This window comes from Mercenaria mercenaria, chromosome 8 (genome assembly GCF_021730395.1).
Source record: "Mercenaria mercenaria strain notata chromosome 8, MADL_Memer_1, whole genome shotgun sequence".
NCBI lineage: Eukaryota > Metazoa > Mollusca > Bivalvia > Venerida > Veneridae > Mercenaria > Mercenaria mercenaria.
The window spans coordinates 43266398-43285920 of record NC_069368.1 but is presented as its reverse complement, the minus strand read 5'-3'; the positions used below and the strand labels follow the sequence as shown (position 1 = coordinate 43285920).

General features: G+C 36.2%; 1 protein-coding gene across 1 annotated transcript; it reads right to left on the bottom strand.

Moving 5' to 3' along the window:
* Positions 1-16030: 16030 nt before the first annotated feature.
* Positions 16031-18442, bottom strand: LOC123565768 (uncharacterized). Its single transcript, XM_045359556.2, has one exon. The coding sequence runs from the start codon at positions 18029-18031 to the stop codon at positions 16322-16324; it is 1710 nt and encodes a 569-aa protein (XP_045215491.2). The 5' UTR covers positions 18032-18442; the 3' UTR covers positions 16031-16321.
* Positions 18443-19523: the final 1081 nt, after the last annotated feature.

The window sequence follows — 19523 nt, the reverse complement described above, 5'->3', positions numbered from 1 at the left end:
CATTTGATTTGATCTAGTGACCTAGTTTTTGACCCACCTGACCCAGATTTGAATGTGACCTAAAGATCATCATGATTAACATTCTGACCAAGTTTCATTACGACATGGTCATAAATGTGGGCTCTACAGTGTTAACTAGCGTTTCCTTTGATTTTACCTGGTGATCTAGTTTTTGATTCTACATAATCCAGATTCAAACTGGACCTTGAGAACATCAAACTTAACATTCTAACTAAGTTTCATGAAGATACAGACCTAAATGTGGCCTCTACAGTGTTAACAAGTTTTTCCTTTCATTTGACCTGGTGACCTACTTTTTTAACCCAATGACCCAATATCGAACTCGTCCAAGACTTTATTGAGGGTAACATTCTGACTAAGTTTCATTAAGATTGGGCCAAAATTGTGACCTCTAGAATGTAAACAAGCTTTTCCTTTGATTTGACCTGGCGACCTAGTTTTTAAACCCAGATGACCCAATTTCGAACTCGTCCAAAATTTTATTGAGGGTAACATTCTGACTAAGTTTCATTAAGATTGGGCCAAAATTGTGACCTTTAGAGTGTTAACAAGCTTTTCCTTTGATGTTTGACCTGGTGACTTAGTTTTTGACCCCAGATGAACAATATCAAACTCGTCCAAGATTTAATTGAGGGTAACATTCTGACTAAGTTTCATTTAGACTGGGCCAAAATTGTGACCTCTAGAGTGTTAACAAGCTTTTCCTCTGATCTGACCTGGTGGCCTAGGTTTTGACCTGGATGACCCAATATCGAACTCATCCAAGATTTTATTGAGAGTAACATTCTGACCAAGTTTCATTAAGATTGGGCCAAAATTGTGACCTCTAGAGTGTTAACAGTCAAATTGTTGACGACTGACGACGGACGACAACAATTGGCCATCAATGATGAAATTTATTTGAACTGATTACTAGATCTACAAATAAAAGGAACGTTTTAAATAAACTAGCTAAATATATTAAAGAATCCATTGAAATAGGAAATACTATTATTAATGCTAATGGTTAATTGTAGCTTAAATGTGCCTAATATATATGAATGCAAGTGTTACGGTAAAGCTATTGCATGGGAAACCTACACCTGCGGTGGACTCCGCCGTGGGGTAGAGGGCACTCATGTGTTGCTCACTGCGCAACTCAGGGTGTGCTGCCATGAAGATGGTCTGAATGTGATCCTCTCCTGGCGGCTTGACACCCCTGAATATGGTGGTACATACGTACGGTTCATTAAATACATTTTTCTCAATTCATGTGTCAATTTATATGTCAATTATGCCTTTCGACCAATATTGTTTTTTTTTCGGCGACGCCGTCTAAATTCGTTTTCGTTACATATGCCACGTGACTTCAGTTTGCAAATCAAACTGCTTGATAACGCATTATAGATAATTTATCAAAATGGAAGATTTATGCAACACTCTGCCTGATTGGACGAGAGTGTCAATTTCTTTCAATCTGTTGATTGTGCTACGCTGAGTGAAATGTAGACAAAGCGTTTATCCTAAACGACGCTGTTCACAGTTTTAAAGCTAACTTCTGCTCAGTATATTTAGCAAGAATATTGATATATCTCAAAATGATAAGTAAGTTTAATAAAAATGATAAAAACCTGTTCAAATACCAACATATATCAAATTAAAGAAAGAGCTGAATACGGTCTGGGTATCACATGAATAAGGGTGTGATAAGAGTCTTTTATGTAGAGAAGTGCTTTTTAAAAGATTTTCCTTGTTACAATTGTCATCTGTATATGAAAAGGTTTCTTGCTTTTGTGACTTATTCAGATTGCATATTAAAATGAGTACTTGTTTGCTTTGATATATTTGTTATAAATTATTTAACTGATTTATTATACTCGTATATGAATATTTTTCTTTAGTATGGTATGCAAATATTGAACTCAGTTGAAATCTGTTTTATTATATATATGCTATATAATGACTGAATCTCATTACACTGAAATGAAGGTACGCTGTATACAGTTTATCTATGTGATATGACTACGGTCAAACTTTGCTTATGAAACAGAAATATTGAAATAATTACAATTGTATGTTTTGCTTGACCTTCACTTTTTTATAGGTGTGACGGCATTGTCCAAAGATTCATGAATAGCGAATATGCATTTGTTAAAGCGGGATCAGTTGGCCTATTTTAGAAATAAATAAAAATAATAAATAAAAAAATCCTTTAATTGATTTTTTCTCATGTATTCTAATCAAACTTGATTTGTAGCATCTTTATTAGGCCCGCAGCCAACTTTGCTCAGCTGGGACATTTGACCCCTTTTAGGGGCTGCTAGAGCTAAAACTAGAAATACCTTTGACTTCATCTCAGTGTTGTAATATTTTCTGGTTCTTCGGGATCATTGATTTCAATTAATTTAGATTTGAAGATTGAATACCGCTTAAGCCGGTGCTAGGGGGCGTGGGCAGTGTTGCATTTTCCATTACTGCGCATGAACAGACTCAATCAAACCGAGTCTGCAATTTTCACTGTTTGCCTTGTTTTCGGTGCTTCCGAGGGATCTTCTTTCCAGATTTTATTTATACAGCGTCTCATGAACAGCTTGGCGGATCTTTGTCATACTTGGTCTGGAGCATCATTATAAGGTTCTCTTCCAAATTTATTTATATAGGAAGTCGGGCCCTATTAGGGACCACTATAGCTAAAAGTAGATATGCCTTTCTTTGCATTAACCACTAGAATGTAATGGATTTTTATCAAACTCGATGTGTAACAATATCGTAAGGTCTCCTGCTATTTTGTTACAAATGGGGATAGGGGCCAATTTAGCTAAAAAATATAAACACGTTTAATGACCTCTTTTCATGAACCCCTTCATGAATCTTCATCAGACTACTGTTGTAATTATTCGTCTAAGGATAAACGAAACAAAATTGCAACCCTTTGAAACCTTTGCGAAAAATTAAAAGAGAACCATTTAAATTGTTAAAGTGCGGTGTTTAGTTTAGCAATTTGAAAAATGTTAGATGAAAGATGAATGTTAGATGAAAAATTCATAAACTTCTTTCCTTATTACAATTCGTCGACTATCATTTTTAAAGATATTTCTTGTTATGTTTGATATATCCTTTGTGCAATTTACTTTACTTGGTACTTTTATAAATGTATACGGTTAACTTGTCATATACGTTTCGGTACAGGCTACAAATAATTGGCAGCGTTTAGACACTGCTTTTTTTTTTAAATCTAATGTATTATTCATCCTCAACACAATGTTAACTTACACTTTTACACGTGATAACATGTTTAACTGTATATTATATATATATGTATATGATGATGTACTATATATGTACACGTCAAAATAAAACGTATGTTCTGTTCTGTATCGCTGTGCGTTTACGGAAAACTGATGTTCAAAATGGAATGGCTGATTAATAAATGTGGTAGACCTAAGTCGTACACTAGGCCAAAGGGCTAGTGGTGTGAAAAAATTTACACCCCAGAATGTGCTATTCCTCCAGTGCCCTTTTTTTTTTAGCTTTTTGTAACTTAATCTTGCTTGTTTTAAAGTTGATGCATGTTTGCCTCCGTACTATAATTACATATGCTTGTTTTATTCCAAAATCTGAGATGATTATGCTAATCTGTTCTCCTCAAACCTGGTTTGAAGGGATACGCGTACTTAGCACTTTTTTAGTCCACGCATTTTTTGTCCGTTTTTCCCTTCCAGTTTCTTGAACTTACGTTTTTAACTACAATGTAGTTTTAGGCATCTGGTCATGATTAGCATAATACACTCAGTTTTTATTTTTGCTTTGCTTTTATGATTGCATTTATGTGCTGTGTATACTTTATACTTGTGTGCTTTTTCGCAGCTCTTTTCTTTGTTCACTTATTATATGTTATAGCAGTCGGTTATAAAAGATCTTCTCGAGCTTATGTTTCTTTTCATGATGTCTTGCCGACTTTAAATAAAAATAATTGTATTGTATTGTATAAAAAATACTTCTTTGACTAGGCTATTTGACACGGGCGCCGTGCGATGAATTAGTCTACGATTTTCCTTGCGGTTTTTGGGGCATCGTAGGTGGCTACGGGCTACGGCGTATATGTTCACATTATATACGAGTATCGTGTCATTTTTTGTACAGGCTCTCGGGGGAAGGCCGGGAGAAATCCGTATGGACGCTGTGGGGAGATTATACGAAAATAGTGCAATTTCAGTGCAGTTGCCGTGCAGTTTCCGCAAGCATCCCACGAAAATCGTACGACGCAGATCCGGCTTCCGTGCATAGACTGAAAAATGTTTTGCCCATATCAAGGCCGCCGCACGGCAATGGTGCTGCCGCTGTAGGGTTGCCGCATGATAATTGCTCAATATCAGAAATTGATATTGGAGAAAGCAATAACTGTGCGGATGTGGATTGGTGCTGAATATCCGAAAGTTAGCAACAAGTATTTCGGATATAAGTGATGTGGATGTGGATGAAGATGTTCGTGTTGAATTTTCAAAAGTTAGCGACAAGTACTCGGATATAAGTGATGCTGTGGACAGTCCTGAATCAAGTGATGAGAATGATTTGGGTGATCCTCTGTGTATTGCTGAATCGTGTGATTTGGCGAGTATAAACTCTGAAAGTGATTCGAATGATGACGACAGTGACATTGTTATCATAAGTGATGATGAAAGAACTGTCAAGTTGCCCAATGAGAAAATGACGGAAACATTTGTTTTGACTTTCCAACGTGATACGATTTTTGATGAAAATGGTATCATCATTGACCAGCCGGATAAGTGGAAAAGGAATATTACAAATTTACAAATAAGTAAACATTTGGACTTTTCAGGGGCAATTTTGTTGTGACATTTTCATTTTATTTCTGGCGGGAGTGTCGCGATAGGTGATATAGTTTGATAATTAATCCTTATTTGAGTTATGGGGAGCAGGAGCAGGTAGCTCCCATGGGAGTAAAACATATAAAATCTATCTTATATAATTTCATTACTTTCATGCTTTTCATGCTTTTGTTGAAGAAATCATGCAATTTTGCCGCCAAAAAAGCGTAGTATTTAAGTTTCATTATTTGTTATTTTATTCAGTTGCTTATTTGGATTAACATAGTTAATGTTATATGTGAGATGTGGAAACCAAAAATTAAAAGGATAAAACTGTGCATTTGTGTTTATAAAGTTCTCAGTGTAGTTTAGACCTAAAATTGGAAATATTTAAAAGGTGATATATGTCTCTGCTACAACTGCATAAAGAGATACTTATACTGCAACTACTATACTTTAACCAAATATTTGTCTAATATACATGAATGTTCAATTATATCACAAGTGTTAAGGTAAAGCTATTGCATGGGAAACCTACACCTGCGGTGGAGACCGCCGTGGGGTAGAGGGCACTCATGTGTTGCTCACTGCGCAACTCAGGGTGTGCTGCCATGAAGATGGTCTAAATGTGATCCTCTCCTGGTGGCTTGACCCCTCTGCATATGGTGGTATATACGTACGTTTCATTAAATACATTTTTCTCAATTCATGTGTCAATTCATGTGTCAATTATGCCTTTCGACCAATATTGTTTTTATGCTTGATATATCCTTTGTGCAATTTACTTTACTTGGTACTCTTATAAATGTATACGGCTAACCTGTCATATACGTTTCGGTGCAGGCTACAAATAATTGGCAGCGTTTAGATACTTTTTTTTATAAAATCGAAAAAGCTGAAAAATGTTTTCTTGCACACCGGACTGGCGTTTCCGGTAATTTTACCCATGCCGGCAAAACCCATCTGGCACCCTCCATGCCAGATGACTGTCGTGCTGTTAATGACAACTAGTGGTTCATGCACTGATAATATATTCACACTGGATAACCGGCTATCCTGACGCCCGCTGGAAATGTAACCCAGCTGGAAATGTTACCCAGCTGTAAATCTGTAGGTAAAGTTTTTCATTTATTTCTATTAAAACGAAGCCAATTCTTGCAAATCAACTCGGTAGTTTTGTCAAGGAATGACCATGGCTTACATTTACAATTTCTGGGCCAAATACGATCGTTATGTTTTGAGATATTCGCTAAGAATTTCTTCAGTTTGAAAAATCCAAAGTTTTGCGCAAATTGTTTTGTTTATGAACAACCTGTGAAAACTTCTGTCACCTGGTTTAACAGATGTGTCCTTTCGGAACACCTGTGTGAAGTTTCCGGGTTCTATGTTATTCTTGAAAAAGTATATTAGCCGTTAAATAGGCATGGTCGAGAAAAAAAGACTGTCGAAAACGGCCACTGTATTTGAAATAGGCAGTCGTTTAAGTGACGGCTATCGAGAATACAGTTGCATTAAAGTAAAAACTGTCTTGTAGACATGTTATATGCCCCGTTGTGTCTCTTCTTTATGCATATTTTGTATCTGTGTAGTGTTTTTGCGATTTCTTTCATCTTTCATTTGTGTAAAATGTCACGGTATACTTGCAGTCAGTAAACAGTTTGAATATACTTATGTATGGTCCTTATTGCCATGTCGAGAAATTCTGGTTGATTTTATTATCATTGTTTAGTGGTTCAGAGTCTAGAAGTTGCTTTGTTCCTTTCGTCCGTCCGTCCGTCCGTCCGTCCGCCCGCAGTGTCTTGTCCAGACTCTGATTCTACATGCATGGACTGATTTTTAAGTATTTATTTTTAACTTCAAACATGTGTTACCGATGATACAAGTATTAGTGAGGCCCATTCATTAATGACCACCTCCAATGTAAAAATCTTTAACACAGAGCTATAAATAAATATTTTGTGTCAGGCTGGCAATTCCTACATGCATCGACAAAATTTCAAATATATTGTGTCGTATAGTAGAACTTTTATTTTTATGCGGTTTTATTTGATAGCTGACTGTGTAAGATCGTAAACAAGCAAAGAAGATCGGCGTGAAGTTGGCAGTACAGCAGTAGCAGCAGTTAACTGCTGTAACTGTTGGCAGTAGCAGTTGTTAACTGCTCCTACTGCCAGCAGTTACAGCAGTTAACTGCCGCTACTGCCAGCAGTAGGAGCAGTTAATTGCTGCTACTGCCAGCAGTAACAACAGTTAAATTGCTTGTACTACCATAAGTGAAGTGCTGCTATTGCCATGAGTTAATGTTCGGTTTTAAAGTTAGCGATGCTTTATCATTTTTATAAAGGAACGGTCTATAGTTTGGATAGTGTTTGCGAATGCAATATAGTAGTAAAGATTTATTTTTTTAGCAACAAAAAGATTAACCGCCTAAAATAGCTGTGATAGTATTGTAGGTATAAGCATTGCTTAAAAATTAATCAATATAAAATTTCATCTTTAACACAGTGTTATGTAAAGCCACAACAGATCAAACGAAATTATATGGAAGTCTAATGCGTATTATAATATTTTTTTTACAAGTAAGTACAAAATATTTTATATAATGCACAATGGATGTGATGCATGCATGTGCAAATCAAATTATTTATAATTTTATGAAATTCTTGGCTAGAAAAAAATTATACTGTGGACTCTGACGAATTAGCTGGCGAAACTTACCAATACTGAAAATTATGCATGGTATTTTGCGTTAAGATGAAAAGAAAAATAGAAAACATATAAGTGAAAGAATGAATTAATTTTATCGCACATAAAAGGTTAATAAAAATGAATTGAGTGAGTATTTAGACAGGAAGTGAATATACATTTGTAATAAAACACGGCAGATTTACATAATCGAGAGACGAGCCTATAAATTGAACTCTCAAATATCAAATCAGTTTATAGTTTAGTGTATTTAAATCAGAGTTTGGCCTTTACTATGATGTAATTACCTCCCCAGATTGTATGTTAAGAAACTGAAAGTAGAAAATCCCGCGATTTTCTAAATGGCAAGGGATGGTTTCGAATTTTGGCCCGGACACGTTTTCTGAATAAAATCAGTACATGTATTTTATAGGCATATATATTCAAATAGTTATTTTTAATGACAACTGAAGTAAAAATACAAACAACAGTTTGAAGGAAGTTGTTATGTGCTAAAATCGAATTTCCCAGCTCCCGACTAAAAATAGAACGGCGAGAAAGATCAGGCAAACCAAAAAAGGACAATTATCCATCAATGTATTCATCCATGTACATTGTATAGATTAACATCATGAGTGTTAAATAAGACAAAAGTTTGGGGGTCCCCAGCTCCGTCCCAGACCTTGACTTTTGGATCGGACCGGGTGGCCGTTGTAGAGGGGGTCGTCCCCCACCCGGCACGGGTGGCCGCCATTCGGGGAAAACTCTTGTTTGGGAGGAACCCGGGGTGAGGTGTGAGGCGGGGGTGGCGTAAAATGCTTACAGCAGTTAATAGGAGGACCCTACGAGACCTTGACTTTGGGACGGGACCGGGTGGCCGTTGTAGAGGGTGACGGTGTATGGGGGGCCAGCATAGCGGCTACCCCGGGAAAACTCTTGTTTACTCGTGAGTGGGTCTCAAAGTTGGTCCGAGGCCGTTTTTGGAAATGTTCACTTTATTCAGTTTGGGCACCCCCAGCTCCGCCCCAGACCTTGACTTTTGGATCGGACCGGGTGGCCGTTGTAGAGGGGGTCGTCCGCCACCCGGCACGGGTGGCCGCCATTTGGGGAAAACTCTTGTTTGGGAGGAACCCGGGGTGAGGTGTGAGGCGGGGGTGGCGTAAAATGCTTACAGTAGTTAATAGGAGGACCCTACGGGACCTTGACTTTGGGACGGGACCGGGTGGCCGTTGTAGAGGGTGACGGTGTAGGAACTCGGGGCTGAAATCCGCTTCAGTGGTTTTCTTTCAGCCGTAAATACACCAGAAATATATTCGAAACTGGTAAATTGCTCTCGTTGGCTGTAACAGGAGCCTTGTTTTTTTTTGCTGTCATAAGCATTTTACTGCTACCTTGTAAACATTTAATCGCTGGAAGTTACATGTAAAAAAAACTGGTATACTGGTCTCATAAACCATTTGACTGCTGCCAGTAACACATAGAGAACTCAAAAAATGCTTTCATTGGTCATTTCACTGCTGGAAGTGACATGCTCTCATTACGGTGTACTGTTTGGATAATCGTGACATTTTACTGAATCCTAAACAACGATGTACGGTGTTACGATGACGAAAACGCGATGGTGCGATGACACGATAATGAAACAACGATAGTTAGATGGCGAAAACGCGATAACACCATGATGAAATCGCGATGATGCGATGATACGATGGTGAATTGTCGATGTAATATCGCGTTTTCATCATCGTACCATCGCGTTTTCACCATCGTATCATCGTATACCATCGCGGTTTCACCATCGTACCATCGCGTTTTCATCATCGTACCATCGCGTTTTCACCATCGTGCCATCGCGTTTTCATCATCGTACCATCGCATTATCACCATCGTACCATCGCGTTTTCACCATCGTGTCATCGTGTTTTCACCATCGTACCGTCGCATTTTCACCATCGTACGTACCATTGCATTCCGGTGGTCATGCGCAGTGGTACAGTTTATATGTCAGTAATATACAGGCTTGATACAATCTCATTTTCACATTGCACTATATACCTTCTACATCCTAACAAGAATAAGCTGAGTTTGAATAATATCATGTGACTATTACACCCAGCTTTTTATTTACTTTCATGCATACATAAAATACAAAGGACGTAGCCTTGAAGGTTTTACACAGTTTTAATGAACTGAGCACTGAACATTTTGTAAAACATATTGCAAAACAGCAGAATCTAAATGGTAAATTTCTTCTCACAAAATACATTGAGATACATTCATCTATTGTTGACAAAAAGTACAAGTGCACGGGACTAAGCATTTCCAGCCGGAAGGCGATGGTACGATGGTGAAAACGCGATGGTACGATGGTGAAACCACGATGGTACGATGGTGAAACCAGGATGGTACGATGATGATAACGCGATGGCACGATGGTGAAAAAAGCATTTCCAGCCGGAAGGCGATGGTACGATGGTGAAAACGCGATGGTACGACGGTGAAACCACGATGGCACGATGGTACGATGATGACAACGCGATGGCACGATGGTGCGATGGTGACAACGCGATGGTACGATGATGAAAACGCGATATTACATCGACATTTCACCATCGTACCATCGCACCATCGCGATTTCATCATGATGTCATCGCGTTTTCACCATCGTACCATCGTTGTTTCATCATCGTGCCATCGCGTTTTCGTCATCGTATCATCGTGCATCGCGGTTTAGAATTATATAAAAAGTCACGATTGTCCTAACGGAACACCGTATCTCATAGACCATTCTGCTGGCAGAAACATAAATGAGACGGGAGGGACTTGTAAACCATTTAACTGCAGGTATTACATAGTTTATAGGAGACTTTAAGGGTAAATGGGACAATTTCCTATAGGGCAAAAACTTTTCCTACGGGCAGTATTTCTTTAAACTTTGTATACTTACTGAGAATCAAGTTTAGAACGAAAATATGTATTAAAATCATAGGTACCCAGGCTTGAATTTTCTGCCCTTGAAAGTCGGTTTCAAGGGCAGAAAATTCTTGATAGAAATAGATTAAGAACGCTTCAATGATCTTTAAACGATACGGACAAATGTATAAGCGGGAAAACTGATTTAACTGCTGGCAGTATTATATGTAGGACACTGACAAAATAAATACCTTATGTCATTCTCATCATCTGGTAATACAGCTTTATTAACTGTTATAGGGTAAAATGGGGTATCTGGGACAGTGGGGAAACTGGGACACTTTACACTTTTCAGTAAATTCGGGTAAATATTGATTACGTTCCCTAAATAAGATCATATGTTGAAAAAGAACATTCAGTGTTAAAGCCTAATATGACAAAACATTTTCTGCCGATGGATTGGAAAATATTTTAAGAATCGATTTTCTTAGACATATGTTGAGAGTATTACTAATTAAATAAAAATAAGAAAACATAAAATTACACGCTGTAAATAATTATGCCTATTTTTTCAGATGGTGCTTTAAAATATTCTCGTTATGTTCCTGTCTAGTGAAACGCACAATGGAAATAGTCGTTTGACTTTCTAGACAAATTTGCTTATATGTGGTCGGTATATCAATAAGATCTTAAAGATATTTAATTTCGGTACCGTAACGTCTTGATCATAAATGTGACGTCAATTTTGACGCAAGAAGCTGGTTCTCGTATACATGTAATATCGCATTTAACTTGTTTGAAATATTGAAGTGTATTATGTATCATTGCAAATCAAGGACATGGCATTATTTTTTTTTAATTCTATAAAAAAGTATAATGATTTTGTTTTTTTTTTTACTTTCATTTTGAATAATAAAGTGGCCTGTCATGAACCGTTGCGTTGACGTCAGACAACGACGTTATAAAACAGGTGCTTGTTTGTGAAATATGGCATGTCCAAAATATCTATATTGGTATGTGTTGATACCTTCAGTTATTGGAAGAGTTGCAAAACTGTAGGTATCACATTACTATTTCATACAATGAGATTTGTTTTTGAAAAATTACAACATACTTTATTTTTGAACGTTCCTTTTCAAAAGTGTCCCACTTACCCTACTGTATTGGGGCAAGTGGGACACTGTCGTTAAGAACAAAGTTCTCCGTGATTTTATTTTTGAACAAACTGGATGCTGAAAGAAAAAGGGGATATACTCCAATTGACAGTACATAAAATGTTGTACATAACTGGACATAACCACTATAAATTGTCAACTTTTTATCTTTTTCCACAAATGAAATGAAAATAGGAAAGAAAGTCTAGTAATGACGAAACTCTGATATTTTGTAAGTATACCACTAGTTCACAGGCATGGTCATAATATATATTAGCTTAACTCTGGTGCAACTACTGAATTTTCTACCCGATACCAAGTTTACATGATCTAAGTCTGGTGAGTTTAGATTTTTTGATAGTCTAATAGGCTAATAGTGATATTTCTTTCATGTTTAAAGAAACTTTCGGCAAATCTTATATTAATAAGTAGTATTTATACTAGGTGAAGCGCAGGAACCAACTGACAGTCAAGCCAACATGGTAGTTCTTTTAGTTAATTACTCCTTTAAAATATGACGTTGTGTCAAATATTCAGGCTAAAGCAAACACCAAATATTGGCCAGACAACACATTTTAGGTACAGTTGCCAATAGTTTCCGAGAGCGTATGCCCATGTGTCCCTCTAGATCTCCTTAACCCTGCCTTCATTCCCCACACATTTCATCCCCTCCGAGTTTTCCTGTATGCAAACAGCTAGTTAATGTCCTTATTTCTTTGTGAAAAAAGACACACATTTTAATTGTCACGTTAATATTTGATAAAATCTATGTTTTAAGACTGTTTAAAATTTTGATCAGTTTCAAGTTTAAAAATCACACATATAAGTACATAATGGATTATGTCAAGTTTATGTTTAATTCATACATAGTTATTTACACTGATAACATTTTTTTATTTTAAATGATTTATATAATAAGCATATATTGAAACAAATAATGACATAATTTAGGCAAAAATTGGACATATTGATTTCTTTATGCATCCTTGTTTTACAAAACAGACATAAATTGTAATTAATACTGAGCTATATTTTCAGTTTAGAATCCTTTTTTGATCTGTGGACATGAATGGTTTCATTTGTCATAAATGCGACTGTAATATACATAAATTCTAATAAAACTAAAATGTCCCAAGTTACCCCAACTGGGTGGGGTAACTTGGGACATTTGACCAATATTTAAATAATTTATATTTAATCACTGGTTATCAGGTATTTGTAAAAGTTTATATTCGTCATATATTATATAGTTTGCGCATACTGAAATATCAATAAATCAAGTTTATATTTTGTCTTTCTAAAATATTACTCAACAGTGTTTCTTTAAGTGTCCCAGTTACCCCATTTTACCCTAATTGCTGGCAGTAGTAGCAGTTAACTGGTGTTAGTAAACACGATCAATTGCTGTAACTAGTGGTAGTTAACTGCGACAGGCAATAAACTGCTGTAACTGCTGGCAGTAGCAGCAGTTAACTGCTGTAACTGCTGGCAGTAGCAGCAGTTAACTGCTCCTACTGCCAGCAGTTACAGCAGTTAACTGCTGCTACTGCTGTACTGCCAACTTCACGCCGATCAAAGAAGAGTTCCGATCTACCTTGTTATATGTTAATTAAAGCTACATGTGGCTGCCATGTTAAGAAATAACTGATTAACAGTCATGTGACATTTTGCAAAGTTCTGAAACAATCGTTCTCAATCGTTTGCCTCTATACATCAACAACTTGCAGTTTTAGGCCATGAATAAGCTGGTATTTGTTGAAAAGGTATTTATGAATAAAACAAAATGGCAGATTTACATTAGGGGCAATTAAATAATTATGTATGAGCAAATAAGATTATACACCTATCAAGCACCGCACTAAGAACACATTTCAAAACAAGAACGGACATTTGAGATTCATGACGTCACTTCTGCTTACGGACGTTAATTTCCCGCGCTCTACTATAAGAAAGAGTGCTACAAAGAAAGTATTTCTACCTGTTATTTGCAAAATACGGTATGCAAGAAAAGTAATCTGCCAGAATAAAATGCTAACATGTATACGATATGCAAGAAAAAATATCACTCATTACCGCCCAATGCGCAGGTGCCCTCGGGACGGATATTTCTATCCGATTCGTAAACACATGACAGATATTATTATTGCCCATATCAATGCCGCCGCACGGCAATGGTGCTGCCGCTGTAGTGTTGCCGCACGATGATTGCTCAGTATCCGTGTAATTTAACGGATACTGCACGGGCAGCGAGCGGCAACCGTGAGGCAGCTGTGCGAGGGCTGTGCGAAGGTCCCACGAGTCTACAATCTCCGTACGATATTTTTTGGGCACCATCATATAGTCCACGGAAAATCTGCGTTGGCTGCACGATCAGCGCGCGGCCTCCTAACGATGCCCGTGCGGGGAGTGTGCATCTGCGACATGTCTACGGGCTACGGGCTTGCGATTTTTTCAAATTTATATAAGTTTTCGCTAAACAAAATCACAGAGGGTGCGGAGCCGGTGAATCCGTACGAAAATCGCACTGCCGCCTCACGGAAAGGATGATTCGGGCTCCGCAGACGCATCTCAGGACAAATGTGAACTAGGCATTAATACACTGAACACCGAGGACTACCTGGCATCGTTGGCGCATAGAACCAACAAGCCTGTAGAATGTTGTTCCACTCCTGGTACATTCTTTTGCCAAAATATCGACATTTTAGTGCTTGTCTTTACAACATTTTTGTTAAATTTTACTGAAGAGTAACGGTGTTTGTTGAAAGAAACTCTCATTGACAGTGATTAAGCTCTCTTTTGAAGTATATATCTTGAAAAACAAATGCCAACTTTTATCTGAAAATCCAGATGAAAGACAGAAGAAAATCTTTTTAGGAGGTAATGTTTTTTTCCAAAATCGACAGCTACTGAACGCAAGCAATCGTGACCAAATCTTACCTATATATCATCTAGCTACTTCAGGAAGGTCTAATTAATACGTATATTCGTTCTAACTGCGAGCAAATTAAAAGGTCTGTTTGTGCCGATCATTTCAGATAATTTGTATTTTCTCTTTTTTTTCATACAAGTATCATCATTTTGTTAGGCCTAAAAATATAGTTTGTTTCCGGTAACATGTCCCCCCAAAAAGGATAGGTAGGTAGGATGTTCAAAAAAAAAAAAAAAAAAAAAAAAAAAATGAAGAAAGAGCAACACAAAGCGAAAAGAATAAAAAAATAGCGAAAATATCGAAAAAAAATTTAAACGCTATATAAAGGCATTTATAATATTTATACCTACATAAATTCTATAAAAAATCGGCTTGTATTTCACAATTAAATATGAACAGGCAGAAAAAATCCCTATTGTACTTTTTAAATTCCGTATTGTACCTACCGTGACTGCATTCATTTTATATGCATGACCTGACACAGTTCTATAAATAGCCTACATAAAAACTTCACTTAGTTCCAACATTGAAGATTTCGTTCAATAACAAAACAACAAAAAGGTAAAGGTATATAATAAAAGGGTCATTATAACAGTAGCTAGATCTGGAATTTTGTATTCGGCTCTCGTGGATTTTGCAAGGTCGGATCACACTCGGCGCTTGCGCGCCTCGTGAGATCAGATCTTGCAAAAATCCACTCAAGCCGATGATACAGCATCCCAGATCGAGCTACTGTTATAATAGCCCTATTTCATAGTGGTCGTGGCACATTTTTAGAGTAGGTCGGGATACCGGAAACAAAATTTTGTATGCTTTACTGATTTGACGGTACATGTGTATTTACAACTCAAATCCGTTATCTCATTTATACAAGGGCAATTAATTGACAGAATAACATGTAAATTTCAGCACTTATTTTCAGAATTTTTAGTTGTGCATAGTTATGTGATCAGGCTTTAGCTCATCTAGGTTTACTTATTGTTGAGCGGTCTTTTTGCAAAACGCAAAATGCGCATTAAAATCAAAACATCCAGTCAAAGAACTATAGTCCATGCAGTGTCCGCTCAACAAATCAATAAAGAAGTTTAGGAATCGTGAAACATTGGGTATTTTCAATTCTCCTTATAATAAAGATTAATAGCCGAGATGATATAGAGTAAATTATATATATTAAGCTGTAGGAACGTTATATCAATACCAAATAAGGGATTGCACACGGGACATGTAGTGTCAATGTCACTGTTACAAAAATAATATAACAAAATCAGTGTCGGATTAAGAACGTAAGTTTGGATTGATATATTAAAATGAAACTGGATTTATCGATAGTTTATATTATTATTATTATCATCAAATACAGAAGAAATGTCTGCTATTTAAAATAATAATATGAAATTTAGCCTATATGTTGCTTATAGCAAGGTTTTGATTTAATAAATGGTCGGTTGGTTTATGGTCAAGGTCAAGGTAACTACAAATAAAAAACTTTGAACAAAAGTCACAAGTGAAAAGAGCTTTACTGAAATTTTGACATTAGTTATCTATAGACTAGTTACTGAATTTTATCATTTTCATTCATTCTCGCGTACATTTACTATTTGAACACATCTTGTTAAAATCAACAATGTAGATTTAAAACATGTTATTTCATTTAATGCACTTCTTGTCATATTTTTTCTTAAATATTCTCATGTATGGTTTTCCAATTGCCAGGCTCAAAGTCACCTTTTTATCTACAGAACATAACAGAATTTTTAAACACGTATATAAAATGTTCCTATTAAGTTGATATCATAAATAAAATGTTCTTATTAATCATCATCATAAGGGTGACGTAGCCTGTTTAACATTTTCATCTGATCAACAACTAAGGTGTTCATTCCAGAAATATCTAGTTTATCATCATCCATGCGCAGCCAGCGACTCTTTTTCATTTCTTCTACATCCACTTCATATAACTGCCTTTCCAGTTGGCGCCTGCGCATTAGGTTCCTTTTTGGTCTTTTCTTTTCCTTATTGCGTGGGACCTTTTTCGTTTTTGGTGCGTCCGGGTCATACACATAATTTGGATTTTCCTTTACGTAACCGTCAACCTTTTCTAAAAAAGTGTCTATCTTTTCCTCCAGATACAAACTGGTAGCCACTTCTCCCAGTATCATTCCCTTTTTCATTTCTTTGTGAAGGTCGTCACCAAGAGTGTTATCAAGAATTTCGCTGTCAGCGTTTGTAGTGTTTATACCCTCTCTTATTGAGCGGAAAGGTTTTTCTTTCTTTTCTTCCGTGTCCTGTTCATGGCTCGAGAAAGGTGACCTTGTTTTACCCTCTTTAAGCATAGCAGATGCTCTACGAATATCTATAACAGACTTTTTACGAGTTTCAACAGCGAGTTCAATTGCAGTTTTAGGGCGATTCTTTTTCGAAGTTGCGCCGAAATCTGTAACTTGTGTGGCGGGGACACTCATGGGTCTTATTCTACTTTTGGAAGACTGTTCCTGATTACTTCCCTTTCCTACAGCAGACCTGACATTACCTTCCTGTGGCAACTGTAAAAATGATGATTTACCTGCCGAGCTTTCATCTATGTCAGCAATTGTGACTTTGATTATTGGTGACCCCGATTTCTTTCTGTCATCCGCCGTAGATTTTGAGCAAGTTTTTTTCTTATTACTAATATTGGAATCGTTTCCAGTCACATTCTTTGTATTAGAATTGGTTGAAGGGTTTTTGTGTTTATTAATTCCTCTATCAGCGATGGTGATTCTTGGACTAGTTGCATGTAACGAATTGCTTTTATTGCGATTATTTAAGTCAATAGTATGTATATCCAGCTCTTTTTGAGAAGAATTGCTTCCGTGTAATGAGTTGGTGTCATGACTATCGTCTTCCGTTATGACGTTGACGCTGGGCACTTTAAGGGCTTTAATATCATCGTTTAAGCATCGAATATCTATCGAATTTCTTCTTTCTTCACGAACAGATTTTGGTACGAGGTAATCGCTCTCTTTTTCTGCATTATCAAGCATTGCCGACACTGGTCTACTTCGGGAAGTACTCTGAGGGGACGGAGGGGAAAGTGGTCGCTCTTTTCGTGGTGTTGACGCGGGTGTTCGAACCCTTCGTGCAGATCTTGGCGTCTTCAATATGTCCGTTTTCTTCTCGTTACATGTTCCGGACTGCAACCTTGGTACGGCACTTTTAGCTCTGGGCATAAGTTTTAATCTCTTTTCCGCGGCGATAATTTTTATATTTAAATCTGATGCAGGAGTTTTTACATTCAATTTTCCTTCTTCTTCCAACTTCTTAAGTTCTTCAAGCTCGTCTTGATTCAAATGAGACTTTATCCTTGATACTTTATCTTTTAATCGTTTATATTTTACTTTGACAACTTTCTGATCCAGATTTATTAAACTGATATTGTAAGACTTTTCAAGGTCCAGTGCTTGCATATTCTTCTCCAAACACCGCAATTCCTTGAAATTTAAGAAAATTGCACGTGTTTCTTTATCGCTTGATTCCATCATAATATATATGTATTAGCTACGCAATTCTAAAGCTCAAATATATCAATCAGGTGACTTTTTGCACGAGTAACTTGTGATTAATCCCAGGCATGAATATATCTATTTCTTTGTCATTGATAAGCTGACTTCCATTGTTTTCTCTTTTAAACTGATTTATAAGATATGCCCCGTTATTATTGCCACATATCAAGTCCTGTTTTAATATAATCATGTTATTTCTCTACGTGTAGGGTTTCATGGCACAAAAACTTGTTGCATTGAAACAACACTTTTTAAGTATATACTAAGTATGAAAGATCCTACAGAATCCTTTGTTGTCCATTTGACTGCAATTCTTGATTGATTATAAACACTTGCGTCAAAATCTGTAAAAGAAAACAGAAAAATCCTTCAATGTTACGTTTATATCTTTGATTTTTTTTTACAAACAACGATTTTGCGTTGAAACAGACTCTTTAACACTATTTTTCTTTATCATTAATTTTATTTTTACTTTCCAGTCCCGTATCTATGTAGGGTTTACTTAAGCAAATTGGTGTTTTTAAAAGTGCGCTATTGATCTTTTTATATATTTTAATTATCATACATTATTATTTATTTATATTACACTCTTGTTATAAAATCATCAAACTGTAGTCGTGATGTCAATTTAAACACAGTATATTCACTGACTTAGACATTAGCATTCAGACATTTGATAATAATAATCTTTGATGTATAGAAAGGACCGTATCGCAACGATCCCTGTCATGTGTCATACAAGAGTTTAAATGCTATTCCTTAACTAAATAATTGAACAAAAAGAATGAAAATCAAAATTGGATGGATATGTCTTGAAATATTTTGCAAGATATGCGGCAGTAGCGTGTATCTTAAATACTTTTGCAAGTAAAAGTCTTTTAGAGGACACTGGTTAGTTTTGGATAACAGAAGACAAATTTATTATGCAGTAAAACGAATATGTACTGGAGGCATTTAAAACGTGAATTTGCCACAGCTCTACCATACATTTTTAATTCTACATGTATATCTTATAAGTTGGTGAGAAAAAAAACGAGTATTGCTGGCTAGCACTGAGTAAGAAAACTTCGACGAAAAATATTATATCTGTCTAGAATTGGATTAATATCCAGTGACTATTGGATTTCAATTTATGCATAATTTATATTTAAGTAGCTTATAGCGTTTTTTTTTCTACGTTCAGACTCTTGTTTATGACGAAGTAAATTTTTAATCTATATTAATCCTTTCTAAATCAACACGGCTTACGGCTGTAAAATCTAAGTTCCGTTTACTTTATTTGTTATTTCATATTTCTTCTTAAGATATAAGCTCTTTTAATATCCTATAGAATTATAAATCAAATAAACACAGTAGATATTTGATAGTTGCTTAAACATGCATTTTTAATTTCAAACCGAGTTTTGAAGTTACCTGTAATTATAATATGATAACATATCAATTAAGAAATTTGAAGCCGCCTATAAAATTG